The sequence below is a fragment of the Ochlerotatus camptorhynchus genome, unplaced genomic scaffold, assembly GCF_037179485.1.
Source record: "Ochlerotatus camptorhynchus isolate MF236.1 unplaced genomic scaffold, CSIRO-AGI_Acam_v1.1 ptg000045l, whole genome shotgun sequence".
In the NCBI taxonomy this organism is placed as follows: domain Eukaryota; kingdom Metazoa; phylum Arthropoda; class Insecta; order Diptera; family Culicidae; genus Ochlerotatus; species Ochlerotatus camptorhynchus.
The window spans coordinates 3,811,522-3,839,487 of NW_027040536.1; the positions used below are offsets into that span (position 1 = coordinate 3,811,522).

Here is a 27,966-nt window from a genome sequence, read left to right on the forward strand (position 1 = left end):
ATAAAACCGAAAGCAGAAGGGATCACTATGTTAAATGTGAGTCATTACTAAGATAGCACAAATTTTCTTGGATCTTGAACATGGTTCTGCGTTCGAAGCGTTAAAAATTTGAACTTAACTTCCTTGAAAATTCACTCAAAATTCTGTATAGAATTGTATTGGAATGCTTTCAAACATTTCCTTTCGAATCCCTTAGAATGTCCCTTCACAAAGTTTTTGACGTAGGATTGCGTCTTTCGGCAACATATTGGGGATGCAATTTCAAAAAACCAAAATCGATCGCGTTACCAAAAGTGGTCAGGTTTTGACCACTTATAACTCTGTCAATAGCGGGTGGATTTTAGATGAAAACAAGCTAATCGATTGGAAATTTTTCTACAATTCTGATAAACTAAACACTTTATCAAATTTTCAATGGGTCACTATAGATAATTACACAAATGTCCAACTGTTGCAATTGTGATCAAAATTATCACCAATTGCCTGCAAAAAAGCACTTTCCCTAACACAGATTTCAAAATCGAATTCCATCCGGTATCGCCGTGTGTGGTGGTGTCCGGTCGGTCGTCATCGAGCAGCAACAGCAGCAGTGCTTTCGACGCGTGGCGTTGAACATTGTTCCCCAGTACACAACCACAACCATTGTTTACATCTGTGAATTTTCATAGTTTTTGATACAGTAGTTCCAGTCATGTTGTCGAAACAAGAAATTGTCCATGAAAAAATGTTGTGCACTTACAATCAAAATCAAATGTGCAATTCCACGGATGGATTGCTAAAAAGCTTGGAATTGCAAATACAACTCCGGAGTGATTTGAGATTTGGACGTAATTGTTTTTGTGAACAAACGCTTGACTTGACGATTTTTCGCGAATAAAAGCTCAGCCTAGAAAATTAACAACACAAACAGGTAAAGGAATAATTTATCTAGCATGTGCTGTAATTTGATTCCAATATTGAGCTTTTATTCGCGAGAAATCGGCGACTGACGTGTTTGTTTACAAAAGCAATTACGCCCAAATCTCGAAGTTCTCCGGAACTGTGTCTCGTGTAATAAGAACCTTCAAAAAGCGTCTGAGTGCCCTGTCTGAGGTCGTAAAAGTGGTCCAATAGATAGTAATGTTAACGGTATCGAGTGGACTGTAAATTTTGGGGGTTCGGTTTCTACGAACAATCAATAGTCAATCTAATAAAAAGCGTCTCGATTCTCATGACTATGGAGCACAACTAACTTTATTCGGTCAAACAAAAGAACAGAAAAGGACTGTGTGTTGTAATTGAATTGTTATCGCACAGGGTGTGCCAAAGTCTTGCGGTTGGGGAGCGCAGTAGGGATGCGCAAATCATCGAACATGCTCCCCGGCGTTGAAATGCCGATTTCAAGTCTCATGGACAAATGGCAGCAAACAGACCTCCGTCACAGCACGCTTGAACTCTCCTCCATTTGCTGTTTTCACCGTAACGACACGTGTCACGCTATCCTGTCCGGGGTGCACGGCTGAAATCCTTCCTAGTGGCCACTGCAGCGGCGGTGCGTTCTGGTCCACAAGCAATACTAGCGAACCCTCTTTGATTTCGTTCGTTTTCAGCCACTTGGATCGAGTCTGGAGTTCCGGCAGGTATTCCGCTGTCCATCGTTTCCAGAAGTGCTGCAGCATGGTCTGCACGAGCTGCCACCTTGATAAAGTGTTCTCCTTCAAATGCAAGTACGACGGTTCAGCAATGGCTTGCATCTCGCGGCCTACCAAGAAGTGAGCAGGTGTTATAGCTGTGTAGTCGTTTGGGTCATCCGAGCTAGGCGCCAGGGGTCGAGAGTTTAATACAGCTTCGATTTGAGTCAGCGTAGTATACAGCTCCTCGAAAGTCAATTTCCGGTCACCGACAATACGCTTGAGATGATGTTTCACTTGTTTAACGCCAGCTTCCCAAATGCCACCGAAGTGTGGACTTCGCGGTGGGATAAAGGACCATTCGATTCCCTTGTTGGTACAGTACCTCACGATCTTTCCTGTAGAACATTGGTTCTGGAACAGTAGCCACAGCTCATGCAACTCGGTCTTGGCTCCGACAAAGTTTGTTGCATTGTCAGAGCGCATTGTTTTCGGATACCCACGTCGGCTGTGGAATCGTCTCAAAGCAGCAAGAAACGCGGCCGTCGTCAAGTCGGAGACTAATTCCAGATGTATGGCACGGGTTTGCATACACACAAAGAGACTCACGTAGGCCTTGGTAATATAGGGCTTACGAGCAGTAGACGATGACTTAAGCCAAAAAGGCCCAGCGTAGTCCACACCAGTGTCCGAAAAGGCTGGAGCAGGTCGGATACGATATGATGGCAAGTCACCCATCATCTGAGTTGTCTTCAACGGATTTGCTCTAAAGCACACCATACAATTTCGAATCACCTTGCGAATTGTATTTTTCACGTTCAATGGCCAGAATCGTTGTCGTACGATGGCAAGTAGACCTTTCTGCCCGATGTGAAGGTTCTCTAGATGTAGGTGTCGGACGAGTGCTTCCGTGATCGGGTGCTTTGCTGGCAGCAACATCTGGTGTCGACTATCGTATGGTATGAACGCTCGCTTGATTCGACCTCCGACTCGTAACACGCCGTCTTCCGGGTCCAAAAACGCTTTCAATCCGTTGAGTCGATGCTTTGCGTCCGTGCCGCTCATCAGGGCGAGAATCTCTGGTTGAAACGTTTCGTGTTGAACCAACCGTACAATCACTATTGTTGCCCGCTTTATTTCTTCAGCAGTGAGCGGGCCCTTTAACAACTCCTTCTTCCTGGATATGATGAACATCGCAAAGCGTACCAGGTAGGCTGTGCTACGCACAACCTTCGTGAAATCGCTAATCTTGTCAAACATTGGCATTCTTTTGGTGAGAGCAGTCACAGCCAGTACTACGCCAGCACGCATTTCCGGTAACTCTTCATCCGGAATAGCTACTACATCTGTCATCTCTACAACAGAACCGTTGAATGTGGGTGGGCCAGTCCACCACATCTTAGACTCGAGTAATTTTTTCGGCCGCTCTCCTCGGGATATAAGGTCGGCCGGATTCTCGTCCGTAGGAATATATTTCCAGCTGCAATTCGGGGTAAGTTTCTGTATTTCACTTACACGATTCGAAACGTAGGTATGTAAGACGTTCGGTGGTTTGCTGATCCACGCTAACACTATTTTTGAATCACTCCACAGATTCGTCGACGCGAAGTCTAATTCCGTAGCGTCCTGCAACTTCACAGTCAGCTTGGCGAGTAACAAGGCCGCCAACAGTTCAGCACGAGGAGTCGTGACAGCCTTAGTTTTCGCCCTCTTCATCGGTAGAATGCGGGATTTACTGCAAACCAGTTTCATCTGAGCGGATCCGTCTGGAAAAACTGCTCGTGTATAGAGGCACGCTCCGTACGCCACGTCGGAGGCGTCCGCAAATCCATGCAGCTCAAGCTTGAACGCACCATTCCAGGAAATCCACCTTGGCATTCGCACCTTGTTAAGGACGGCTATTTCTGTGCGAAAATTTAGCCACTTGGATCTCACTTCATAAGGGACTGGCTCGTCCCAATCAATCTGCATTTCGCCAACCTCTCGCAGAATCAGCTTTGCAGTTGTAATCACGGGGCCGAAGAAGCCCAGCGGATCGAAAATCTTGGCCAGCTGGCTTAGAAGCTTGCGACGAGTCACTTCATCCAAAACGTCGTATTCCGGAACCGATACAGAAAACCAATCGTCGACCGGATCCCAGGTCATGCCAAGAGTCTTCACGATCGACTTCGAATTTTCGTCAGATACTACGAACGAGTTTCCTCGTAGCTCTTCAGAAACACCTTTCACAATATCGGGGTGGTTGGCACACCACTTATGAGCGCCAAAGCATCCCTTCGCCAGCAGATCCGTCACTTCTCGTTGGAGCTTGCATGCTTCAGCTAGCGTATCGGCACCTGTTAGGATGTCGTCCATGTACGTCCCTTTTTCGACGATATTTGCGGCTTCCGGAAATTCCTCCTTGTGATCAACTGCAGTTTGCTTGAGCGCCATCGTTGCTTGGAACGGTGATGATGCCAGGCCATACGTAACCGTCTGCAGCTCTCGGACGGTCAGGATGTCATCTTTGTTGTACCTCCAAAAAATGCGTAGGTACCTTGTATCTAACCAATGTACGCCAACTTGACGAAACATTTTTGGAATGTCCAGCGTAAAGACGAACTGGAATCCTCGGAAACGAAGCAAAATCGCGATGAGATCACTCTGAACACTTGGTCCAGTCATCAGTATATCGTTGATCGATACACCCGAGGACGTTCTAGCCGACCCATCAAATACAACTCTTAATTTGGTCGTCGTACTGGTGGGTCTCAGCACACAGTGGTGTGGCAAATAGTACACCGATCCTGGTTCCTCCGTTGTCTCCTGAATCTCTCGCATGTGCCCGAGTTGTTCGTACTCTCGGATGAACAGCGAGTACTGCTCCTTTAATTCTGGTTGCTTGTCTAGCTTCCGCTCCAGGTGCAGAAAGCGTTTCAGCGCCATTTCACGTGAATCTCCTAGTTCGTGCTTGCGTTCGTTAAAGGGGTGACGCACAATGTACCGCCCTTCCTCATTTCGTAGGTGTGTGCGACGGAAATGTTCGACACACTTCACTTCATCCGCTGTAGCGGATGGGCGAATTTCATCACAAGCCTCCACCCTGTAGAAGCTCTTCAGCAGATCGATGATCGGGTCGTCGTCAGTTGTTTGACAGAAAGTGCGCGCAACGACAGGTGCATCGCTCGCGATTATTCCTCCAGCAATCCATCCCAGCTTCGTGTTTCGTAGTATTGGAAGATTCGAACCAAGTTCGATTTGGCCATCCTCCATCAGGTTCCAGAAGTATTCAGCGCCGATTAACATATCGACACGTCCTCGATTGTTGAACGTCGGATCGGCCAGCACCTGCTCGCTCGAGATGGGCCACTCCGAAACATCGAATGATTTCACCGGCAGATCACCAGTGATTCGTGGGGTAACCAGTAGATCTAGGTCAGTAGTGAAGTCAGCGTGACAAGACCTAATCGTGGTGCGCAGCATACGGCAAATCCTAGTTTTCTTGCCGTTCAGACCGCTAACCGTGAAGTTAGCAGGTACCATTTTCAGTGAGAGTAGGTTCGCAAATCGTTCTGTCACAAAATTCATTTGCGAAGCGGAATCCAGAAGCACACGACATGGATATGGAGTGCTGCACAAGCCGTTGACCAAAACAACGGCAGTAGAAAGTAGGGTCTGCTTCTCGGAATTCTCAGCACACAGGGTTGTTGACGTTCCTGCTGTAGTGCTGGTCATCAGGTTTCCAGCTGGTTTTACGACTGGCGTGGAATAATCAGTCGTATTTGAGGAAGTGGAGCTGTTCACGTTTTTAAATGCGTCTTCAACGTGGAGCGTAGTGTGATGTTTCTTGCCACATTCCCGACAAGAACGTGACGATGCACATGCACTGCTCTCTCCCTAAGCAGTTGAAGCAGGCGCCGCACCTTTTTAGCACTTCGTATTTCTCACTGACACTTTTGTTTTTGTAGGCCTCGCACTTCCAAAGTTCATGGCTTGCCTTACACACTGGACATTTGTATTCAAACTTGTCATTCTTCATATCACTTGTCACTAGCGTATGGCTCCTAGCCATCGCTTTCGGTTTAGCACTCTCCGTCAACGGCTTCATACTCGCGTCGAGCTTTTCGTAAATTCGACACTGCTCTTGCAGAAAGTCTATCGTTGCAGCGTACGTCGATAGCACATTCTTCTTCTGACGGGCTTCCCAGGCCACCCGGAGCCTTTTATCCATCTTCGCTGCGATAAGATTCACCAGCATCTGTTCTCCGAGTCCATCCACCGGTAAGTTCTGATGCCGCAAGCCCTCCACGTTCTTGGTGCTGCTGTCGATCAATTTCCTCATGTTCGCTGCGTTCTCCTGGCTAAGCTTCGGCAGGTTGAATAGATTTTCAACGTGTTTGTCAACAACGACACGTTTATCTTCGTACCGCTGTGTAAGCAACATCCATGCGGCATCATAATCATTATTATTTATCAAATCTTCGTCGATGATGCCAGCTGCTTGCCCGACAAGACTGTTTCGCAGATGGAACAGTTTCAATGCTGGTTCCTCCTGCTGGTAGCGGTTCATCACGGTGGTAAACAAAGACTTGAACGAATACCACTTTTCGTAAGAGCCGTCGAATGTCGGCAAGGGCACTTGTAGCGGTGGGAGATACGGATGGATTGGAAACGGTGGAACTGGATTCGGATGTCCGACCGGGAGAATCAGATCAGTTTCTGTTTTCGTCACCGCCTCGATCAACATACACAATTGAACGGAAACGTCGTTGTATAGCGACTCGAATTCGATGTAGCTCTCGGTTTCTTCTTCTTGGCGGTCTTCAGAGAGTGGTAGTACATAAATCTGATTCTGAATACTATTGCACTCGTTATAACAGTTCTCTACAGTCTTTTTGTGGAACTGAAGAAAATGAATGTTTCTAATGTTCGGATTCGGTTGATCCGCACTGTACTGCAAAGCAGTGTTAACACGGGCCAGTTTGCCATGAACTGCCACTCTCTGATTGACTAGCCCCTTGAGCTGCTCTTCCATCCTTTTATTTTCTTCTTTCTTTTTCTTCTCCACTTTTTGTTCAGCAACAGGTGTAGCTGGCTGTACAGGCGTTCTCGGTGTCTTTGGTGGCATCTTCTTTTTCACTCGCGCACACAACTAAACCGCCATTTGCAAAAAATCCCGCTTTAGCTGTACGAATTTTTAGAAAAGGGCACTAATGCACTTGAAAACGCCTTAGCGTCGGAAACGTTTCGGAACGGATCAGATAGGAATTCTTCTTTCACTTTTCACATGTAGCGACCGCTTTGAGCCAAGCTGCTAGCGCGTCACTAACACCGGTTCGACCGCAGTACAAAACCGATGCTCGGATTGAAATTCCTCACTAGAAATCACGTACTTTATTCACGTAAACCGCGTCGAAATCCACCGGTTTCTCAGGATCCGGCTCGAAGGACCACTTTGTTAACGGTATCGAGTGGACTGTAAATTTTGGGGGTTCGGTTTCTACGAACAATCAATAGTCAATCTAATAAAAAGCGTCTCGATTCTCATGACTATGGAGCACAACTAACTTTATTCGGTCAAACAAAAGAACAGAAAAGGACTGTGTGTTGTAATTGAATTGTTATCGCACAGGGTGTGCCAAAGTCTTGCGGTTGGGGAGCGCAGTAGGGATGCGCAAATCATCGAACAAGTAAAATGGCCAGGAAATTGGTGCAACAGTTCAAGAACCGTCCAAACATGTCAATTCGAGATGTCACTAAAAAGTCCAAGGTGTCTATCGAAACCATGAACCATGAAGCGTGCTGGGTTACATGTTAACAAGGTGCAAAAAGCCCCAAACTGGAATGAAAAGCAAAACATCACTGCGAAAACCCGCGCTTGGAAACTTTACACGAAGTTGCTCATCAAATATTGTTGCATCGTGATGGTAGACGAAACTTACGTCAAGGCCGACTTCCGTCAACTTCCCGGGCAAGAATATTTCGTTGTCAAGCCTATGTTCGATGTTCCGGAGGATGTTCGAAAGAAGAAATTATCGAAGTTCCTGTATACTCTTTAATGTCTTTTAAGAGTTAATTTTAATTGCACGTTAACTCGCCTTGCTGCCAGCCACATTACCTCCAAAGTTCATTGATAATGTACCCAGCAACCAAACGTTTGTGGTCAAATGCGTAACAGTATTGAAGTGGTATATACAAATTCTCGCAATGACCGAGTACCACATGACCTTGTCAATTAACCAGAAACACTTCGAATTAAGGTAAGGTTTTCTCCAGGACGCTAGAAAAATGCAAAAAAAATCTCGAATTTATATGATTGATCGTGAATATCTCCCGAATGAAAAATTTGAGCAAGAAATTCTTCCAATCAATTTTCGATTATTTTTATTATCTATTGAATAAACCGAAAATTCCGTGCGTTTTGTGTACGAAAACTGCGTAATTTTGCCATCAGAAAACGAGGCGTTTCCATGATGAAAAAAAAAGGTTTCCCTATCACAGTCGCTGAATATTGATACCGAGCACGTAATCCTACGTCAAATCTACGGTCGTGTCTTGGATACAACCTCTTACTTTTTATTCAGAATTAATCTAAAACAAATTTGAGATTCTCTCTGGGAGTCTCTTGAAAATTTCTTTATAACAGTCCATAAATTCTCTACAGAACAATCCAAAAAATGCATGAAACTCAACCTATGCTTCTCTTTGTTTTTTAAAGTTTTTCTATGAATTCATTGAAGCTTCCGTCCATAATGTTATTTAAAAATCGGTAAAATTCTCTTTAGGATTCCCATGCAATTCACTTAGAAATGTCTTAAAGCTTTGCTCAGAATTATCTTGGAGAACTCACTTTCGTTGAAATTCCCTAGAAATTCATTTCAAGATGCCCTTGGAATTATCCTCGGAATTCCTTTGGGTACCCTCAAAATTCGATTCTCTTGGTATTGTTCATGGATCCTGGAACTCTCTTCACAATCATTATGGAATTTTCCACAGAGCTACTTAAAAATTCTACTCGGAACTCACAAAATTGACTTGAAGTTTAGTTAGAACTAATCCAACATGAAAGGAATACTGACTTGGAATCCGCTATCTACACGTGCAGCAAATACTATTTTAGGGTTTTTTGTGTATAAATTGCCTATTTCGTTTTGATCCGCGAAATACACACCCTTATCTCAACTACTACAATCTCAAAAATGTTGTAATTCAACACTCAAATGTTGTACGTGACCACTTTTATGTGTCATTGCTAGTCCATAATAACCCCACGATCCTTGAAATTAAATCTCTTGGAGCAACTGCTCTTCTTTGAATCATTCTTTGGTGATTAGTCAAGTACTTTAGTACAATCGGAAGCTAATATAAGATGTTTTTTTTGTGAATTCTTGTACTCCCCATAAAGCATGTCAGTTGTCAGTCTCATTCGAATAAACAGCAAGTCAAGAAAACAGCGTTGAAAATGTATTGGATCGATGAAACAAACGATATTTTCTGAACAAAATAATGTAATTTTTTGGGCACATTGTAAAATCCTGGTATTTTACAATCGGTGCCAATTGTTATTCATTTTCACAAAAATCCATGCCACTGTCTACGTAGTTTATGAACAGCCTCTTTTTAGATAGTATATGTCATAGAGAATTGAAAACAAAAATACAGAGGCGAAATTTCACAAACTGATGGATTAGGCCATCCAAAGTACCTTCCAATAATAAAAATAATTACCAGTATATTTCATTTATTGAAAATTTCGAATGAAATTTGGAATTGAATTTAGGAACAATTTCACCATTAAAATGCAAACTTCCCATATAGTCAAACTTCACAGCTTACTGACAATATCCTCATCTTTGCTCCAGTATTTGCTCAAGAATGCCGTCACAATGGGTGCGACACGTTCCGGATTGGACAGGTGCACATGATGACTTCCCTCGACGGTATGTATTTCGAAGTACGGATTGTTTGCTTTCAGTAAATCAACCACCTGATCATAGTACTGTTTCTTTTCGAAGTACGGCGATTTCAAAGCTTTCACAAACAGAAATGGCATATTAAGCTGTTTGGCCAGATCGACGTTCACCTCCTGCGACAAGTTCATTCCCATGGAGTACTTCAGCCGGGAATCTCGAGTAAAGTAGTATTTTTCAGGAAATTTTGAACTCTTCTTAATGTTGCGATGAAGCAAATACGGACAAGTCTCGCGACTAATGGATTTATGCGTGGCTTCATGTAGTTTATCTACCATTTCATCATAAGTGTAAGACGGCGGTTCGGACATTTGCTGATTGCGAAGGTCCGCCACCATCAGCTGCGGAATCGAGTTGGTTAGTCGAAAGATTACGGCTTCCGGGGAAGAAACCTGCGGTTTGATGGCATCTAGTGAGATCATCAGGTCGACTTTATCCGGGAAGACAGCCGCGAAGATGTACTGCAATACGGCTCCCATCGAGTGGCTCAAGAATGAAACCTTCTTCCAGCCGTACTCATTCATTAAGGACAGGAGCAAATTGAGGGAATTCATTGGCTGATAGGATAATCCATTTTGTATGCGAGATGAATATCCGTGTCCGGGAAAATCGACAGCCAGGAAGCTCACATTCTTCGGCAACAATGGTATCAGGGTGTCAAAGCTTCCAGCGTTATCCTGCCAACCGTGTAGACACAGAATTGGCCGAATATTTTGAGGACCCCACCACTTCCCGGCGATTTCACCGTATGGGACCTGGATGCGCACTTCTTGGACCTTTGGAAAAACAATAACATATGAATTGTTTTCATTTGAAAATAAATTTTTTTAAGTCCTTACACCATAATCTCGATCGTGTTCCTCTACGAGGTTAATCAACGAAGGCGAATTGATTTGTTCACTCATTACGGCAACTTTCCTTCGGTGCTGTATGAATTATGACTGAAAATGAGTTAGCAAAACATACCACGCAGCTTATCGGTCTTATCAAAGACAATACTTCACTATTGTTGATGTTAGATAGTACGAGTTCGAGACGGCTAATACATAGGTGTAACAGTCGGAAGAAGTGTTAGTTTGTTTACTTAAATGAACCATGCCCATTTTGTTATGGCATGTTTGCTATACGAAATGCGCCTCGTGTTTATTAGCGAATTTCACATCAAAGATTGATTAATTGAGTAGGAAATCAGTTTGGCACGGCATTTGTGACCAGCATACACCTTCCGGTAGTATGAAACAGGTCAAAAACTGTTCAAATTCGCAGATAAAAATTTTTGTTTTGAATTTCTGTATAGCAAAATAGTGAACTTTTCGTGAACATTAACGGCAAAGAACTCACCAACACTGGGAGACTGTGAGTTCCTGCCCACCTGTTCATTTTCCATCGTGGGTTTGGACTAACCTGTTGATGTATTGAGTGCTGCTTGATCTCACCAACACACGATTGTGGTTGATGGTGAACTTTCGTTGATCACCGATTCATTTGAAAACTGGATGAACTTGCATCTTGATATGTGTGTTGAACTTGATTTAAAAATAACTACATGCAAACCAACTTTGTTTATAAAAAAAATCTTCGAAATTGATTTTACTAAAGCTAACGGATCTCTGGAAATTCCTTCAAATTCTAAGCATCCACAACAAGGCATGCATGATGGTATTTTTGATTTTAACACTTGTTATAGTATATTCAATATCCTGCATCTAAAGAGAAACTAACCTTCGAAAATCTACGTTACTCTTGCATTTCCTCATCCTCTTTTAGGCTTGTAATCGATCCCGCATTGGTACCGGAGCTTGCAGCACACGAGACAATACAGTCCTCGTAAGTCCACTTTGGATACACTCGTTTGAACAGATACAAAAGGACCGAGTCGTGTGATTTCAGCTGTGTATCAAATGTGCACTTCATGTGACCGTGAGTTCCTGTTGAAATAGTAATAAAACAAACATTTTACAACGAGAACAATTCCCAGCCGAACCTAGGAACATACCCAACGATTCCTTGATGTGTCCCAACCGACCCAGTTTGGTTCGCAATTTGCATGGCTTGAAGTATTCGATATCTTCCGGATTGAAGAACATGTACCGAATCACAGCCGACTTGCGGTGAATCTTGAACGGATGTCCGCTGATAACTGCCCGCTTCAGCACCACCCTATCTGGATTGCAATTGATCACAGTTCCCGAAGCAACCATTCCGAGTGAAGTGTCTGGATTTTCCCGGAAGCAAACCACTGGAGCTGGAGGAAATTGTATTGGAGCGAAAAACGTTGCCACCACGGTCATTCTGGGTCGGAAGAATCTCTCGTATTTATGCTTGTCGCCGTTGGTGTGCTGACTGAAGATTGGATTAACTATGAACCGTCGGAAGCCACACTGGATGATAAGACGCTCCTTCGATTTTATCGGGATGGTTGAATTGGGGGTTCGCTTCAAACAGACGTTCATCACGGACATTTGATGTTCGTGTGGAAGCAAACCGTACAGCACAACCTGATTACCGTTTCCAGCTGACATATAAGCATTCCAAGAATCCTGAGCAACGTTTTTCACATGGATCTGAATGTACCAGCCTGGCATGACTCCATCATCCACTTCCTGAGCATCTTTGATGACTCGTCGCTTAGTGCGATCAAAGTTCTTGAACTGGTAAATTTTGGCATAATCCAACGGAAGATTTTCCTTCACATCCCAAGGCGATGTCCGGAAGGATTCCAAACCACGGTACTTTCGGAACCGTTCTCTTGCAGGGATGTTTGCCGGTGTGTCAATTTCATCCGGGAATATCTCGTCGTCCTTGGCGGCTTGAATCTTTACCAGCGTGCGTTTATCTTCTTCCATGTCCATTTGTTTGTCGTACTTGTCAGCTGACACTGGACCATCGGAAATGCTGATCTCCTCATACTCTTCATCATCTTCTTCCGCTTCCTCTTTTTCCCCAATCTTACTTTCACTGTCCGATTCGCATGACATGTAATCTCCTTCGTCATCTTCGTCATCCTCATCCTCATCATCGTCATCATCATTCTCGGAAACTTCCTCAATATCCGGAATCCACGCAGCTTGATACTCGCTCATACCCTTGGGTATTCTCTTTATCAGCTTTTTCTTGTTTTCATTTTTAGATGCTAAGATTTCTTCCTCCGTTGGCCAGGTCTGTTCAGCATCCATCTCATCCGGAATATTTTCTCGCTGAAGACTGGTTTGTTTCTGTTCGTCAGCTTTAGCCAACAACTTACACTCTCCCGACGACATTTCCTCGTCACCTTTTCGTAACTTGTATGGATCTTCCGGAGCATAGATCTCCGTCATTTGAAAATCTCCCAATCCAGGAATATGTACCAGCTGGTTGACCGACAACGGGACTCCACGCAGGAATCCAGTAACCTTCAACGTTCCAACATTGCCCTCACCCATCGCAGCTACGTACTCAACCTTCTCTCCGAATAAATGCGGTCGATTGGCTTTATTGTACAGGACTTTCCTTTTCTGACCACCGACTCTACGCAACAGATTCAATCCATCGGTGTTGGAATCCAGAGTCATGACCTTTTCATCCGGAAGAACAGCGGAAATTTCCTTTTGAATGTTACTTTTAACCTGTCCTCGTTTTTTGGGGGCAATAGATTCCAAATCCATCACAAAGACCATCGGTGTGGGAAGGCCCTGACTAAGTGCCATATTCAAGATTTTGGCGCCATGTTTGTCGATGACATCGTCTTCGGCCTCGGTTGCAGAAAGCAGCAGAATAGTTGAGTCGCATACTTTCAGTGTATCTAAAACGGAAAGTTCATGACCGTGGCCAACTTCCGGGGTCATGAAGGAGAACCGCTGACGGAATCGAGGTACGCTATGGAAAGACATTTAATTAACAACCTTCAATTTTTCAAAAATGTTAACATCTTACTTCATGTACCGAATCCGATTGGACACTTTAAACACGGTAGCCTCTTCATCGCAGCCTTCAATAATGGCCAGTGCCGAGTTTGGGTCCACATTAGCATTCAGTGGTAGGATGCACGTCAAAAACGGTGCCGTCGTAGCGCCTCCAATCGCCCTCTTCAAAGCGATCGCTTCATGGCGCTTATTTTTGCGAATCTGGTTTGCCTGCCGTCGCCGATCTTCCCGCCCGAGTTCCCGTTTTCCTGCCTTCGTCGCAGTTTTCACATTAGTTTTTCCTGAAATTGATACGATGCAAATGAAATACAATGTTTCCCAAGCCCGAACGCCGCACAATAACAAACCTTTGGCGACCCGATCGAGCGCTCGCTTCGATGCGTGTTTCCCATGTTTGTGCGCTTTGTTGGTTTGCTTCAACGCACCGGCCTTGTGGATGGTATCGATAGCCATGGTTTGCAGATAGATTCGCGATTTTTTACGACAATTTACACAGGAAAAAATCTGGAATTCCACTGCACTCAAAAACTGCACATGGCATTTGACATGTTTACCACGAGTGAAAGAAGAGTGAGGTTAGGGTCGAATGTTTACATCGGCGCGAAGGTCGCGATTGGCCCAGCGTTTAAAAAATGGATAATAGTGTGAAATGTAGTACTAGAACAGAGGTTAAAAGAAATAAAATTCATTTTTAATCAATCGCACATGACACCAAGGTCTTCCAAGGTTTGCATGAACAAATTTAAAAAGAAAAATAATTCAAAATACACCGAAAATAAATAGATGTTTCGATCTATCTCCTACACGCTAAGATGGACGGATGAATAACCATATTCATCGCTGCCAATATAGAACAGATTACCCTTAACTGATGCATTTGTAACTGCACGGTACATGACAGATCGCTAACCAACAAACGTCAAAATCTGAAAGTTACACGATTTGCTTTCTTTTCTTCGTCCGATAAAAACTTACTTGTTTCGCAAGAATCCAGCTTTACACAACATTTTCCGTAATTTCTCAGGCATATAGTTAACCGGAACTAGTCACCTCGGCCGGTCTATTGTAAGCCGTTTCGCGAACGCATGAAATAAAATCCCCTCTGCAGCGACATGATCCGCGCAGTGTCACAATCGATTCGGCAACCACTTCTACGTTGGAGTGCCAGTACTGGCGTAACCGGCCACTATGCCGCGGTGAGTATAAGAATGTATGGGTTAAGATTCCTCCAATAGTCAAAACCGAATTTTTATTTTAGCACTTACTGCAGCCTCAATCCTACAATGAAAGACTGTCCGAGATTCAGGTCCGATACAAATCGACACCCATTAACACCATTATCATGTTCGTCCCGCAGCAAGAGGTACGATGTGAGTAAATTGTCAAAATTGATAGAAAGTTAAAAAATATTATTTGCTTTAGGCTTGGGTTGTCGAACGAATGGGTAAATTTCACCGGATTTTAGAACCCGGTTTGAACGTGTTGCTGCCTATAGTAGATCGGGTGAAGTACGTTCAAAGTCTGAAGGAAATTGCTATCGATGTTCCGAAGCAATCTGCCATTACCTCGGACAATGTCACGCTTAGCATCGATGGTGTGCTGTACCTGCGGATCCTCAATCCTTATTTGGCGTCATATGGCGTTGAGGATCCTGAATTTGCCATCACCCAGCTAGCACAGACTACCATGCGATCTGAGCTGGGTAAGATGTCTATGGATAAGATCTTCCGGGAACGTGAATCGCTCAACATAAGCATCGTCGATTCTATCAACAAAGCTTCGGAGGCTTGGGGAATCTCATGCCTTCGATACGAAATTCGTGACATTAAACTGCCAAGTCGTGTCCATGAAGCCATGCAGATGCAAGTAGAAGCCGAGCGTAGAAAACGAGCTGCCATTCTGGAATCTGAAGGTGTCCGGGCCGCGGAAATCAACGTAGCAGAAGGTAAACGACAGTCTCGGATCCTTGCCTCCGAAGCCCAGAAGCAAGAGGAAATCAATCGCGCTAATGGTGAAGCTGCTGCTCTCATTGCGGTGGCTGATGCCCGCGCCCAGGGACTGAAAGTCGTTGCTGAATCGTTACTTTCCAAACACGGACGGGATGCTGCTTCGTTGGCCGTGGCGGAAAAATACGTGAATGCTTTTCAAAATCTGGCCAAGGAAAACAATACTCTGATCGTTCCTTCTAATGCCGCGGACATTTCATCCATGGTAGGACAAGCCCTGCAAATCTACAACAGTCTTTCAAGACCGTCGAAACAAATACAACCGATAGAAGGCATGGAAAGTACAACCTATGAAACTGTGTCGAAAAGGAATGATGGCAAGCCTTCAGAGTAGTCTCCGCGAGCGACAGGTTACTTGGGTGAAAAGTAATGCTTTAGAAATATGTTTGGAGTAAATGACGAATAATTGCCTTTCACAAAACTAAGAATCTACAATTATGCGTGAGTAGGCTTCAGGTAATGACGAAAGAAAATAATGCAGGAGTATTTGAGTAATCCCACTTAATCTGTTTATGTAAATAAAGTTTAAGGAAAATATACTTGAATTTGACTTTTGCAAAGTACCGAAATATACCCAGGAAAGTCTAGAAAACTTCTACCTCTAAAAATTCCCAGAACGGACCGAAAATCGAATCCAGCTGCCTCCAGCATGGTCTTGCGTTATAGCTGCGCCTACCGACATCTCGTATTCGTCAAACCGCAGAGGATGCTTTATTTCACGTCTTGGTCTTCCAGAACTTCTGGCTGAAACAATCTGACGATTAGCGTACTCGTTCCATGGCTTGATGAAGATACAATTGCCCAATCAGCACTCTTCCTGCTCTGCTTTTCTTCACCAGGAGCTGATAATCTCTTCAGGCACGCAGAGTTCTCGACCAACTTGCTATGACTGTTGTATGAAGGTGACTGTTGACGGAATTGACTTGAGTAGTCGTCGAAAGAACTTCGGTTACTCTGTATCGCTTATACATTTCAATCAAAACCAGGATGGATACACCAGAGGGAAGTGGACCCAGCATATCCATTGCGCCAGCGTATCGCACGGTTAATTGACTTGGGAATTCCCTTACGAACTCCGTGCTGTTCAAATGGAGTCATCTCACACGGGGTGATAATTGTTACTTCTCTAGTTACAGCAAACCACCTCACTTCACACGCCGCGCAAAATAGGCCTGATTGAAATTCCCTAGGGGGTGGGGGTAAGATGGCCATATGGGGTAAGATCATCATCTCTAAACCACATCTTTGACTAATTTAATTGGTAAAAATGTAATGCGCATTTTGCACCAAAATAGACTCATGCGCTTAAAATAATCCCTCGGATTTGTGTTCTTCTTATTCGCATTTTCAAGCTTATTGCTTATCGCATATTAGCTTATTGCGTATTTCAACTTAGTGTTCTAGATGCGCTTCCACAGGTATAATTGAGAGCTTTCGATGCCTGTACCATTTTTGGATTAGTATAATTGAGTGGTATTGTATATGCCCAGGGAAGTCGAGAAATTTTTCAACCCGAAAAATTCCTAGACTGAACCGGGAATCGAACCCAGCCACCTCCAGCATGGTCTTGCTTTGTAGCTGCGCCTGTACCGACCGAGCGAAAGCCCTCGAATGTAACTTTAGTGAAAATACAGACCCCCCTATTCTGCGAGTCACGTGACTCTCTCTCACCGGTGAGGTGACAGAGTGTCACCTCGTGTGAGGTGACTCTCCATTTTATTTGCACGGAGAATCACCTCACACGAGGTGACAGAGAGTCACGTGACTCGCAGAATAAGGTCCAGAGTGTGGCTCTACGGTGTGGATATTTTGAATTTTGATAGGGAGATTAATAGCACTCAACTATCTATAAGTATGTAGGGCGGTTGACAGCTGTAGTATACTCCGAGTCCCAGTATCGACTGGCATTTGCTAGATGAGGTTACGACATAGTTAAACAAACATGCTCTGCAAACAACGCTCTTTGAAAACAATTTTATGAATGTGTTACTGGAAAAACAAATGCAAGGATTAAAAAGGAGGACATTTTCCGGCAAAAGGAGGATGTAGAAAAAATATTGAAGAAGGAAGACATGTCCTTCTTTACGATACCAAATGGTAACCCTACTCTAGTTGGAGCAGCTAGACTGTGTTTTGTGGTCGATGGGGGTTTACGCTGATGTGTGAGGAAGGAAAGGCGAGAGTGCTGTTTTTAACACCGGTTGAAGAAGTAGCGGCAGCATATCCATGGTAGCTCTTCGAAATCATCGTGATGTCTTGGATTCCTTTGCAACATATCGGGTGAGATCTTTCCTTTATTTTTCTCTTAACTTTCATTACATTATTATACGACACATTAGATGCTGGGAACGGGAGGGCATCCGATTGAAGCGAAATGGATAGAGAGAGTGGAAATGCCAATTACCTGTCTTTAACATTTCGTGAAAAAAGGGGCGGGCTCTTCTCCAACTCATTGGGACATCCTCCTGTTGGATGGCCTGTTTTTGACCAATTGTATGATCCTGGTTCTCATTCATCACGTGTGCGATGTTGCCCACGGATTCACCCTAAAGGGCCACCCACATTAGATCCGTTTGCGTTACCTTGACGTAAATTTGACAGTTAGACAATAGATTGAGCTGTCACTTTGCCGCAACGCGTCCGATCTGGATCTAATGTGCGTGGGCCTTAACTCTTTTTGGCCCTTCATACAATGGCAGGTTGAGTACAATTAGCGATTATTAAACATGATCAAGTCGAACAGCGAGGATAGTCCACAGTAGGGTGTCCCAAAATTGCACTATGTCTGGAAATCTGGGGGCTCAACCTCAAAATTAATAGCTAAGAGTGTTACAAACAAACTTTTGTATGGCGGCAACTCGGGAAATGTTGTTTAGAGGTCGCCCCGACGAGATTTTTGAAAAAAGTCCATTTTTCATAGCTATTATCCAATAAATATTTTTAGTTCTTTAAATTTCAGTGAAATCTCACCCTTTTATATTTTTCGAAGATTCCCAAGGGTCAAAACTATAAGAGAAAAAATTGCTACGGCATGTTCTGTGTCCAATACATCACTGCATTCAATCATCAAAAGTGAGTATCAAACATAGCGCTATTATCAATCATAACAAAAGTCACTTCGACTCTCGGAATAACACCCAATATGGCACTTCGTTAGTACATTCTCATGCACTGTACTGCAAAAATATCAAAGATTAACATACTGGGCGATTTATTTATGGTAGTGTTGGCAAAACTAGCACAAAAATATATTTTGTTTTTTCATCAAAATTTAACAATTTTGTATAATTGTTCTTTGCATAGGGTTTCTGTAAGCTTATGGAAAGACTTGTTTTCTGGTCAAAATAGTGGAAATTTATTGGAATTTCGTTAGGGTGGCCCCAGTTTACCCTAGTTCTAGTTCCAAAAACTGCTACTGTGCACCTAGAAGCAACTACAACATAACATCATTACTTTTTTCTTTCAGCGCGAATGCACGGTTAAAATGAGTTGATTCAACCCTGATCTCATAGTCGGCGTTCAATTTACCTGACATCGAATAGAGTAAATCCGACATCGCCTAGCTTTCTGGACGTTAATTTCGCCGTTCAAGTAAGTCGAACGCTAAATCGGGCTTAAGCTAAAAAAAAAAAACATAAAGGGAATGTGCACCATATTCGGAAAAAAGGATTTCGGATAGCTTTGTTAAAGATAGGAAGATAATAATTATTTTATTTACTTTTTATTTGTGCCATTTCTTGCATTGTAAAAGTTGCATTAGCAGCAACAATATCCATCTTACTGAGGAACCATGCAACAATTACGTAAGCATAAGAAATTTTCTTATAAAGGTGGTTAAGGGACTCGAACATAGAACATTAATTTAATTTAACTAAATTTCAGCATATGTCTTTAAAAACATCCATAAAACTGCTTTACGTAAATGATACATGGCCCCTTCTAAAAACGGAAGACAAGTCCGGCAATATTAGATTGGTCATCTCCATAATTTATTAACAGCCTCAGTGATTGAAACTTTGCAATGAAAAAATTAAAAAGGCGACAGCCCCGGCGTAGTGGTTAACATCCATACCTCTCACGCCAAAGTCACTAATTCAAATCTCTTCCCCCGGACAAGTCACGAATGACCCAACAGTGTTAAAAGTGACTATGATAATATAAAAAATGACATGTTTGCATGGCCTGTCCTATTTCCCCAGACTAAGACATCGACCGACGAAAACCTGAAACATTCCTGATGCGTTTTTTAAGCTCCTGCAGATTTATGTAATTGCAGTATGACATCATTCAATAGCAGGTGGACATTTTGAAATGTCGATATCTTCGATCATTCCCACCACATCTTAATCAATCCCATGACGGAACAGAACCCAAGCGACCTGTAAAGAGATTTGAAAAATACTTATTAGTTTACTGGCTCAGTCCATATGTGATTGAACAACACACAATCTTTGTTGGTTTGCAAATTAAGCTCAGAATAATTCAACTCGGTCACGGTTTAATACGAACAGGTCCGTGAATATTAATTTCATCACGATAAAATGCAAACCACAGGGATTGGTATGAACAACGTTGTTCTTAACAGCAGTCGAATAAAAGAGTTCACTCACCTTTCACACCAATCCTCCCAAAGTCGTATACTTCGAAGTGAATCAATGGACGACAAACCTGCAAATGTAGGAATGGAAAACCGAAAAATTAACTTCACATTCAGCAAGTACAAATTTAAGGGAACTCGATGAACCGAACAAAAAAAAAATCAACAAGTGTCAGAAGAGGTGTCAGAAATGCAATCGTTTTTCAACTTATTATGATTCAGAACAGGTCCATGATTGTTTGGCATCATTCGTGTGATTTTTTTCCCACTAATATAAAATATTTCAATTTTTTTAATGCTTACCGATTAGAGAAAACACCAAGGGATGAGATCCGACCAGGAAGAACGAGATACAACCTGCAAAATGTGAAGACAAATAATCGTTAGTTGACGTTCGTGTAGATTGGATTGCTGACTGATATTCTGGTTGGTCAATGTCAGAAGAGGTGTCAGAAGCAATCGGTTTTTCAATTCATGGTTGATCAGAACAGGTCCATGATTTTTAGCATCATTCAAAGTAGTAGGTTAGGCAATTGTAAACCCGTGTCCGGGATGCTTACCTTAAGTGAACAAAACTGCCCTTCGGAAACAACAGGAGTCTGTAACCAATAAAAAAAAGAACTGGTTAGAAAAATACATTTACTCAAGTTATTAAAGTTAGGTGGGTCCAACAGAAAAGTCAGTCCTGTTGAGCTTGTTAAATAATCACTTATCATAGGATAAAGAATCATCACTTAGAATAGTTAAGTGTTTATATGTGAAAATCTCAGATTGTTTTGGATGCTTACCTTAAGAAAAAAATACTCCGCGACAACGAACAAGAGACTGTAAAACAAAGAGAAAACGAACTGATTAGAAAAATAAATTTTATCAAAATCTAATAATACGCGGAATAGCTTTAACAAGTAAGTCAGACCTGTTGAGCTTGTAAAATGGTATAATCATAGATCATAGGACAAGTTTTCATCACGTGATAAACAAAAAGTAACTGTTCTGTTAAGAAAATGCATATTCACCTCATTGAAGATCCGGTTCCGATTCGCCCAAGGATTTTTAGTTCGGTCATCATCGATCATCTCTGCCGACAGGCGAAGCTAATAATACTACACTGAATAGAGGAATGTTGGCTGTAATCAATAGGAATAACAACACGATCCATTCGCACTGTTTTATGTAAAATAAACGTTATTATGTAAAGATTATCATGTTTTCCAATGCAAAATAATAAAAATAGATGAAAATTATAATAACCGATTTTGTTTTCTTCGATCATCCGAAAATTGGAAGTTGACAAAAAATGCAAGCCTACCTTCCTCTACCGAATGAGTATGATGAGTTAGGTTCTAATATAGTAATGTCTCATCTAAAACATAAATTTGATCCAAATTTACTCAAACTAAGAATAAGTAAAACTACACGCGTTTCCGTTTCAGTTTTCTTTCAACATGATTTCTCATCTTCTGTATTCTCTTGTGTTATGTGTATATCACTGTGTTCCATTATTGTGGTTGATCATACTTTTCTGTTTTCAATGTTTGCTTGCATTTCTCACGAGGGGATCTGAGTTGGTGTTAATCCCATTCCGAATTTATATTGTTTTGTAAACTTTTAGTTGTTGTTTTGTGTCACGACGGTTGCAGCTGCGATTTCACTGGAGGGGAAAGAACGACGCACGACGCGAAACAAGCGAAGGGAATAGTGCACTGATGGAAAGCAACCAGCGAAGGGAGGGTCCCTCTCTGTCTCTCAGATGTTTGGCTGACGAATGTGTCAAGTAGTGTGGATTTTCTTGTAAACATTTATAAATTATGTTTGTTTATATTAATTTGATTGGAGCTGGGATACGCTTCATTCTTCTAGTGTTTCAATCGTAAGAAAGATATTGTAATAAGAATGCGTTTACAACTTGTCCAAGTACTGTGACAGATCTGGGAGACCATCTTTCAGACCCTTACGCTTACGGATATCCTGAACGACACTGTATGGTTTGGTTCCGGGCTCAGCTGGGTCTCCTGGCAGGATCTGCCAGTGATCAAACACGCACTGCGGGAAGGCCTGTCCACCAGTGTTGGATCTAAAGCGTAAAAAAAGTGGATTTTCACGGGTTAGTTCAATGAAACATTTTACTGAATAATCCCGTTCCAGACACAAGGATAAAATAATGTCTTGCAAGACAGGTATTGTAAATTCTACAAAGGAAGAAAAAACAATGTTTTTCGAACAACATTTTACTCTGGCAAACTTTGTACAGCCAACCACCATCGAGCAGTTGGTTGGAATAAGAGACAAAATTTGCCCTAACCTCGGGATAAAAATAAGCAACCTTCAAATATATTTACCTCAGATCAGCAGTGAAGCCGAACGACTCGTTGACAGGCAGGTAAGCCTTGACGACGAACATGGGGGTACCGGCGACCTGAGCTTCTTCGAAAACGTGTCCACGACGACGATTCAGCACACCGTAGATACCACCGACAGCGACCTCAGGGCACTGAATTTCGCACAGGTAGACAGGTTCCATCATACGTGGAGCTGCGGTAATGTACGAAGCGTACAGGACACGACGGGCAGTTGGAATGATCTGGCCACCACCACGATGGATAGCGTCAGCATGCAGGGTCACATCATAGATGTTGAAACGGACGGCTGGAGGATAAAAATAAACTTAGCGTTACCGTTCTATACAAAGTACGATATAAGGTCTAACTAGGTGCGATTTACGTCAGACCTGTTGAGCTTGAAAAATTGTTTATCCATCAAATTTGTTTTCGTGGTTAGAAAGATATCATCATTGAAAGATAGTTTTCTTAAAAAAAAATATGTAGAATGGGTTCAAAAAACATACCGCGCATGTTCTCTTCAGCCAGGACACCTTCCTTGCAGGCCCACTGGAAACCAGCGACGACCGAATCCTTGATTTCGTTCAAGTACTGCACACCCTTAGTGCAGTCAACAACAATGTTCGGGCCAGTACCGTCCGGTCCGAAGCACCAGATCTTACGGGCTTCAGTAACATCGTAGTCGTACTTTTCGGCCAAGTAACGGGCACGAACCTTGAAGTCGTCACGCGAGTTGACGTCTCCGTTGTCAATATCCTCAGCCAGACCATCAGGCATGGGCACGGCCTTCATGAACAGACGGTTGTGCTTGTTTGGCGACTTGGACAGACACATCTGGTCGGATTCTTCCGAAACGGTTTCACGGTACGATACAACAGGGTCGGATTTCTTCAGTGGGATACAGGCGTGGTCTTCTTCCAAATCCTTCAGACAGATTTCCAGATGCAGTTCACCGGCACCGGCAATGATGTGTTCGCCGGATTCTTCAATGATACACTGCACCATAGGATCAGACTTGGCCAGACGCTTCAGACCTTCGACCAACTTGGGCAGATCAGCTGGGTTCTTCGGTTCGACGGCAACACGCACGACGGGAGACACGGAGAACTTCATGACCTTCATGTTGTGAGCATCCTTGAAAGTGGAAATGGTACCAGTCTTGATCAAGAACTGATCAACACCTACCAGACCGCAAATGTTACCGCATGGGACATCTTCGATGGCTTCAACATAACGTCCCATCATCAGAATGGTACGCTGGATGGACTTCTCGTACAAGTCTTCCTTCTTTCCAGGAGTATAGTTCGGCCCCATGATACGACACTTCTGACCAGTGGCGACCCTACCGGCGAACACACGACCAAAAGCATAGAAACGTCCCTTATCCGTGGTCGGTACCATCTTCGACACGTACATCATGAGTGGACCTTCAGGATCGCAGTTCTTGACGGCAACAGCGGCTTCATCATCATGTGGTCCTTCGTACAGCATCTCCATACGATACTTTTGGGCAACGACTGGCGATGGCAGATGGATGGCAATCATCTGAAGCAGAGCTTCGCCAGCTGGCAACCACGTACGCATAACAACCTTCAGCAGGTTCTTACCGTCCTTGTCCTTGTCCTCGTGCTTCAAGGTAACCTTCAGCTTCTCGAGCAGTTTTGGGATTTCTTCGGTCTTGTAGTTCATGATAGCGTCGAATACCTTGTAGATGGGGTCCAACACGTACATGACGAAGGAACGCTTGTTGTCGTCATCCTTGACCTTGGCCCACTTCTTTGTCTTGGGGTTGAAGAAGTTTTCTCCCCACAGGCGGTTCATCAGCTTCACAACATCGATCTTGAACATGACGGCGTACATCTCAGCAAACTGCTTGAGAGTGAAGGCCCATCCGTGCAGACCGGAACCGAAACCGACGGAACCCTTCGATGGGTCTACGCGGACTTCACCCATTGGGCCGCCATCGTCGTTGTAGGTGGCAATGATGACGTTGACGTTTTCAACGATACGCTGGAAGGTCTGGTACAGATCCTCCGCCTCCAACTGCAGTTCCAGCAGAGCACGGTCCATCTTGTTCATGAACAGAACTGGCTTGATACGTTCGGCGATGGCCTGACGCAGTACGGTTTCGGTCTGTACGCACACACCGGAAACGCAATCGACGACGACCAAGGCACCGTCAGTGACACGCAGCGCGGCAGTTACTTCCGACGAAAAATCGACGTGTCCGGGAGAATCGATCAGATTGATCAAGAATCCCTTGCAATCCTTGTCGCGCTGGTCGATATTGGAGATGAACACCAAATCCTTTTCGTCCAACTCGAAGTACATCGAGATGGCACTAGCGGTAAAAGGAGAAAAAGTCCGAAATTAACAATAAAATTAAGAACGTCCGAAGGTTAAAGGAATCTTGTGGAATTTGCAGGAAATATCTACATGAATAAAACATTACACTAATCTTAATTTTGGTACTTGTTGCTAATAATGAAACATTTCTGAATAATAATTATTGATCAACAATAAAGTGAATGTAACTACGTAGCATCCTGCAGTTCCATACGATTCCAGTTAAGTAGCGTAGCACAGTTGGTACAATACTCACGTCGACTTGATGGTAATGCACCGTTCCTGCTCGTCCTTGCGGGTATCGGTGAAACGGGTCTCACCAGCCTTGGCACCGGCGATGATACCGGCCTTGGAGACCAACGAATCGGTCAGCGTCGACTTACCATGATCGACGTGGGCAATGACGGACATGTTACGGATGTTCCGTTTCCTGTCCATCATGGAACGAATTTCGTCAACGGTGAAGTTAACCTATGATAGGAGATGAAAAAAGGAAGAAAATCAATAAACATGCGCCTGGGAAAATGCATCTCGCTGGAGCTGCATGGTTAAAAAAAAATCAATTTCTCCTATCATGTCGTCTGCATTCGGTACGTAACGGTGCTTTTCTTTGCCCTTTCCTTTGTTTCCAGTACCGAGGGGGAACACTTTACACGTCATACGATGATGTTCCTGCGCCATATCGCCTCCTCCGACTTCCCTTCCTCCACAACTTATTTATATTTCACAATCAGCTGAAACTAGCCCTACGACGTCATAACTCTCGAGGTTCAGATCAACCTTGCAAAATGCACTTTTGATACACCCTGATTCAAAGCAAAATCCTACCATTTTGTTCCGCTTTTAGGTGACGATATTCCACTCGATAAAACCAATTTAAAACTTTCAACTTTTACTGCGCCCGTGTTGCAAAAAGCAGGAGCAGAAAAACGTGTTTTCCTCTTCTTTGCACTATGAACTGCTCTCTTCTCGTTCGGTTCGATGTATGACTGTTATTTCACTACACGAGACACGGTGAGGGAACGCAATACAAGCGAACCTTAGGCCTGACTGAATACTCTGTCTGGCCCAACGATCTGTGGTGGCCGGAAAAAGAAAGAGACCTCCAGTGTTCTCCATATCCTTCTCCCTCACTCTCACACACATTGATACGGTCTGCAAATCATCCGACATTTTGATTTGGCAACGAGGCATTCCACCACGATGAGAACACTTTTCACCGTAAACGATTTTTTCACTATTCACACCGATATTCCACCATTCCCGTGCAGATTCCGTCGTTTGATAGTAAATTCACCGTGAAAAAATCACGAAACTCACCATTTTGGATGTTTCTGCTAGGTTTTCTGCACGACACCGAAAATCGACTTACACGCCGTTTGCGTGCCTTGAAGCGAAAGAGACCGACGTTGCCGAGCTGACGACCGTGAGAGCGTGGCAGTCGCACACTTGGTTCAGCTACGATCACACTTTGACAAAATTAAACTTGGCGTTTCGGTTTCGAGCGTGCGTATAGCTTAGTGCCCAGTGGTTGTGTTGAAAACTGAATTGCCTCGAGAACGCTATTTCAAAACTTCCACAATTTGGGTAGAATCCACCCAGAACGGTCAAAACTGAACCAACCCAAAAATGGGTAAACTGTGTTGGGAGTGACAAGTTGACAAATGAACAATGTTGATCGGATTCATGTCGATGTTGTTCATTTGTCAACTTGTCACTTCCAACACAGTTTACCCATTTTTGGGTAGGTTCAGTTTTGATCGATCTGGGTGGATTTCTCCCAAATTTGGGTGATTTTGAAATAGCTTGTACACTAGACTGATGCAAAATTTGACTTTTTCGCTCCACAGTGCTTAAATGGCTTCAAATCGGGTCGTGATTAGCCTCTAAAAGTTACAACTCATTTGGTTAGAAACAGACTTCGCACAAACCATTTGAAGTTTAAATGTTAATTACTATGGGAAATCTCAACTTTTTGTTCATTGCCTTCCAGTCTTTTTCCATATTGAGCTGTAAGACAGCTCGATAGCTATTCTTATAGATCGTTTCTATGTAAAACGAGACAGGAAATAGTTATTAATTATTTAAGAGATTGGTAAACTTATGACATGATCAAGCAGCTGCTCTGTAGGCAACACTGTATTTTGCAGTGTGACATAATAGCCATAATTTTTGTGTCCTATTCAACGCCCCAGAAACACCAATGTTGCCTGCCGAGCAGTTGATTGAGCATGATCATAAGACATCAGTGCATTGAACCATTTATAACTTTCGATCCTTGCATTTAATCAAAGAGTGGTCTTGAGCAAAGTTGTAGCTGGGAAAATTTCCTACAAGCATAGTTGAAAGTTTTTGAAGTAGACCGATATGGTGAATTATTAGATAGACATGAACAAAAATCTTGGTTTTTCCATAGTAATTCCCATACAAACTTCAAATGGTTTGTGCCATCTCAGTTTCTCACCAAATGGGTTCAAATTTTGTGAGGTTAGTCAGGATCCGATTTGGAATCGTTTAAGTATTGTGGAGCGAAAATTTCAAATTTTGCATCACTCTATTGTACACTCAGAAAAAAAATTAAACTAATTAGTATAAAAGCGAAGACATCAGTCTTCGTATGATATGTAGTCTTCGTCTTGTAGTAATTCACACTAAAACGCTATTCGCCTGGTTGACCCCAGCAATACGAGCCTAGTACAAACTAGAAGTATAAGGGGTATAGTATATATTTTGAATATACATACGTAGTTTAATGCTGGTTTATTCCAGAAACGATTTCTACGCTCCCAGGTTGGTTTTCGTTGTCAAAAGGATAATAAATATGATAATCATCCAAAAAACCTTTTTTTTTGTATGGAAAATACGGTTCGAACGAAAACGAGAATATGGGTGAATAACACCGACAGAATTGATCTTTCTTACTTTCTTACCGACAGAATTGATGTATAACTTGTTTAAAAAAGCTATTCCCATACGAAAGAAGTCCTTTGGGAATCACTCTTTTAAACTTGTTACATATTAAATCTTTCGATCTTCAGTTTATAAGCCAATTTAAGATTTATCGGTCCGATAAAACTGGAAACTAACGATTTTATATTGACTTGACAAACCTACGAGGGGGCGACTCTATCTACGATGCAGGAAAAATTGTATTTTGCTGTGGTTAGCTGCCTGCACACTGAGTAGATAGAAAGAAGATTGATGACGATTCTGAAGA

The 27,966-nt window shown here is 43.0% G+C and overlaps 5 protein-coding genes and 1 long non-coding RNA gene across 7 annotated transcripts; 1 reads left to right on the forward strand and 5 right to left on the reverse strand.

The window, feature by feature from the left end:
• Positions 1-1,379: 1,379 nt before the first annotated feature.
• Positions 1,380-6,624, reverse strand: LOC135714581 (uncharacterized). The gene is made up of 2 exons (XM_065237969.1): positions 5,542-6,624; positions 1,380-5,486 (listed from the first exon to the last, which is right to left on the reverse strand). Exons 1-2 carry the CDS (start codon positions 6,622-6,624, stop codon positions 1,380-1,382), a joined length of 5,190 nt encoding a protein of 1,729 aa, XP_065094041.1.
• A 2,763-nt stretch (positions 6,625-9,387) lies between these two features.
• LOC135714856 (probable serine hydrolase) lies at positions 9,388-10,584 on the reverse strand. Its single transcript, XM_065238254.1, has 2 exons — positions 10,399-10,584; positions 9,388-10,335 (listed from the first exon to the last, which is right to left on the reverse strand). Exons 1-2 carry the CDS (start codon positions 10,462-10,464, stop codon positions 9,415-9,417), a joined length of 987 nt encoding a protein of 328 aa, XP_065094326.1. The 5' UTR covers positions 10,465-10,584; the 3' UTR covers positions 9,388-9,414.
• A 638-nt stretch (positions 10,585-11,222) lies between these two features.
• Tsr1 (Tsr1 ribosome assembly factor) lies at positions 11,223-14,033 on the reverse strand. Its single transcript, XM_065238269.1, has 4 exons — positions 13,809-14,033; positions 13,472-13,742; positions 11,556-13,414; positions 11,223-11,487 (listed from the first exon to the last, which is right to left on the reverse strand). The coding sequence occupies exons 1-4, from the start codon at positions 13,912-13,914 to the stop codon at positions 11,297-11,299; spliced, it is 2,427 nt and encodes an 808-aa protein (XP_065094341.1). The 5' UTR covers positions 13,915-14,033; the 3' UTR covers positions 11,223-11,296.
• Positions 14,034-14,402: 369 nt separating this feature from the next.
• Positions 14,403-15,961, forward strand: Stoml2 (stomatin like 2). Its single transcript, XM_065238278.1, has 3 exons — positions 14,403-14,657; positions 14,720-14,824; positions 14,884-15,961. The coding sequence occupies exons 1-3, from the start codon at positions 14,574-14,576 to the stop codon at positions 15,799-15,801; spliced, it is 1,107 nt and encodes a 368-aa protein (XP_065094350.1). The 5' UTR covers positions 14,403-14,573; the 3' UTR covers positions 15,802-15,961.
• Positions 15,962-19,163: 3,202 nt separating this feature from the next.
• On the reverse strand, positions 19,164-20,838 carry LOC135714956 (uncharacterized). The gene is made up of 4 exons (XR_010518915.1): positions 20,625-20,838; positions 20,368-20,421; positions 20,078-20,135; positions 19,164-19,846 (listed from the first exon to the last, which is right to left on the reverse strand). It is a non-coding gene; the product is annotated as an uncharacterized LOC135714956 (long non-coding RNA).
• Positions 20,839-21,485: 647 nt separating this feature from the next.
• On the reverse strand, positions 21,486-26,185 carry eEF2 (eukaryotic translation elongation factor 2). Of its 2 annotated transcripts, none has more exons than XM_065238348.1 (5): positions 26,070-26,185; positions 25,006-25,220; positions 22,910-24,744; positions 22,404-22,710; positions 21,486-22,138 (listed from the first exon to the last, which is right to left on the reverse strand). In XM_065238348.1, the coding sequence occupies exons 1-5, from the start codon at positions 26,070-26,072 to the stop codon at positions 21,964-21,966; spliced, it is 2,535 nt and encodes an 844-aa protein (XP_065094420.1). In that variant the 5' UTR covers positions 26,073-26,185; the 3' UTR covers positions 21,486-21,963. The 2 variants fall into 2 exon arrangements, with proteins under 2 accessions (XP_065094420.1, XP_065094428.1); XM_065238356.1 differs by lacking the exon at positions 26,070-26,185 and adding an exon at positions 25,578-25,701.
• Between the last annotated feature and the right edge of the window lie 1,781 nt (positions 26,186-27,966).

Coding starts and splice junctions, on each gene's coding strand:
- LOC135714581 (XM_065237969.1), bottom strand. CDS start 6,624: ATGGAAGAGCAGCTCAAGGGGCTAGTCAATCAGAGAGTGGCAGTTCAT. Junction 5,487..5,541: donor AGGCCTACAAAAACAAAAGT/GTCAGTGAGAAA, acceptor TCAACTGCTTAG/GGAGAGAGCAGTGCATGTGC.
- LOC135714856 (XM_065238254.1), bottom strand. CDS start 10,464: ATGAGTGAACAAATCAATTCGCCTTCGTTGATTAACCTCGTAGAGGAA. Junction 10,336..10,398: donor AACACGATCGAGATTATGGT/GTAAGGACTTAA, acceptor GTTTTTCCAAAG/GTCCAAGAAGTGCGCATCCA.
- eEF2 (XM_065238348.1), bottom strand. Junction 24,745..25,005: donor TGCATTACCATCAAGTCGAC/GTGAGTATTGTA, acceptor TTTTACCGCTAG/TGCCATCTCGATGTACTTCG. Junction 22,711..22,909: donor GGCTGAAGAGAACATGCGCG/GTATGTTTTTTG, acceptor TTTATCCTCCAG/CCGTCCGTTTCAACATCTAT.
- Stoml2 (XM_065238278.1), top strand. CDS start 14,574: ATGATCCGCGCAGTGTCACAATCGATTCGGCAACCACTTCTACGTTGG. Junction 14,658..14,719: donor TAACCGGCCACTATGCCGCG/GTGAGTATAAGA, acceptor TTTTTATTTTAG/CACTTACTGCAGCCTCAATC. Junction 14,825..14,883: donor TGTTCGTCCCGCAGCAAGAG/GTACGATGTGAG, acceptor TATTTGCTTTAG/GCTTGGGTTGTCGAACGAAT.
- Tsr1 (XM_065238269.1), bottom strand. CDS start 13,914: ATGGCTATCGATACCATCCACAAGGCCGGTGCGTTGAAGCAAACCAAC. Junction 13,415..13,471: donor AATCGGATTCGGTACATGAA/GTAAGATGTTAA, acceptor GTCTTTCCATAG/CGTACCTCGATTCCGTCAGC. Junction 11,488..11,555: donor ACACATCAAGGAATCGTTGG/GTATGTTCCTAG, acceptor CTATTTCAACAG/GAACTCACGGTCACATGAAG.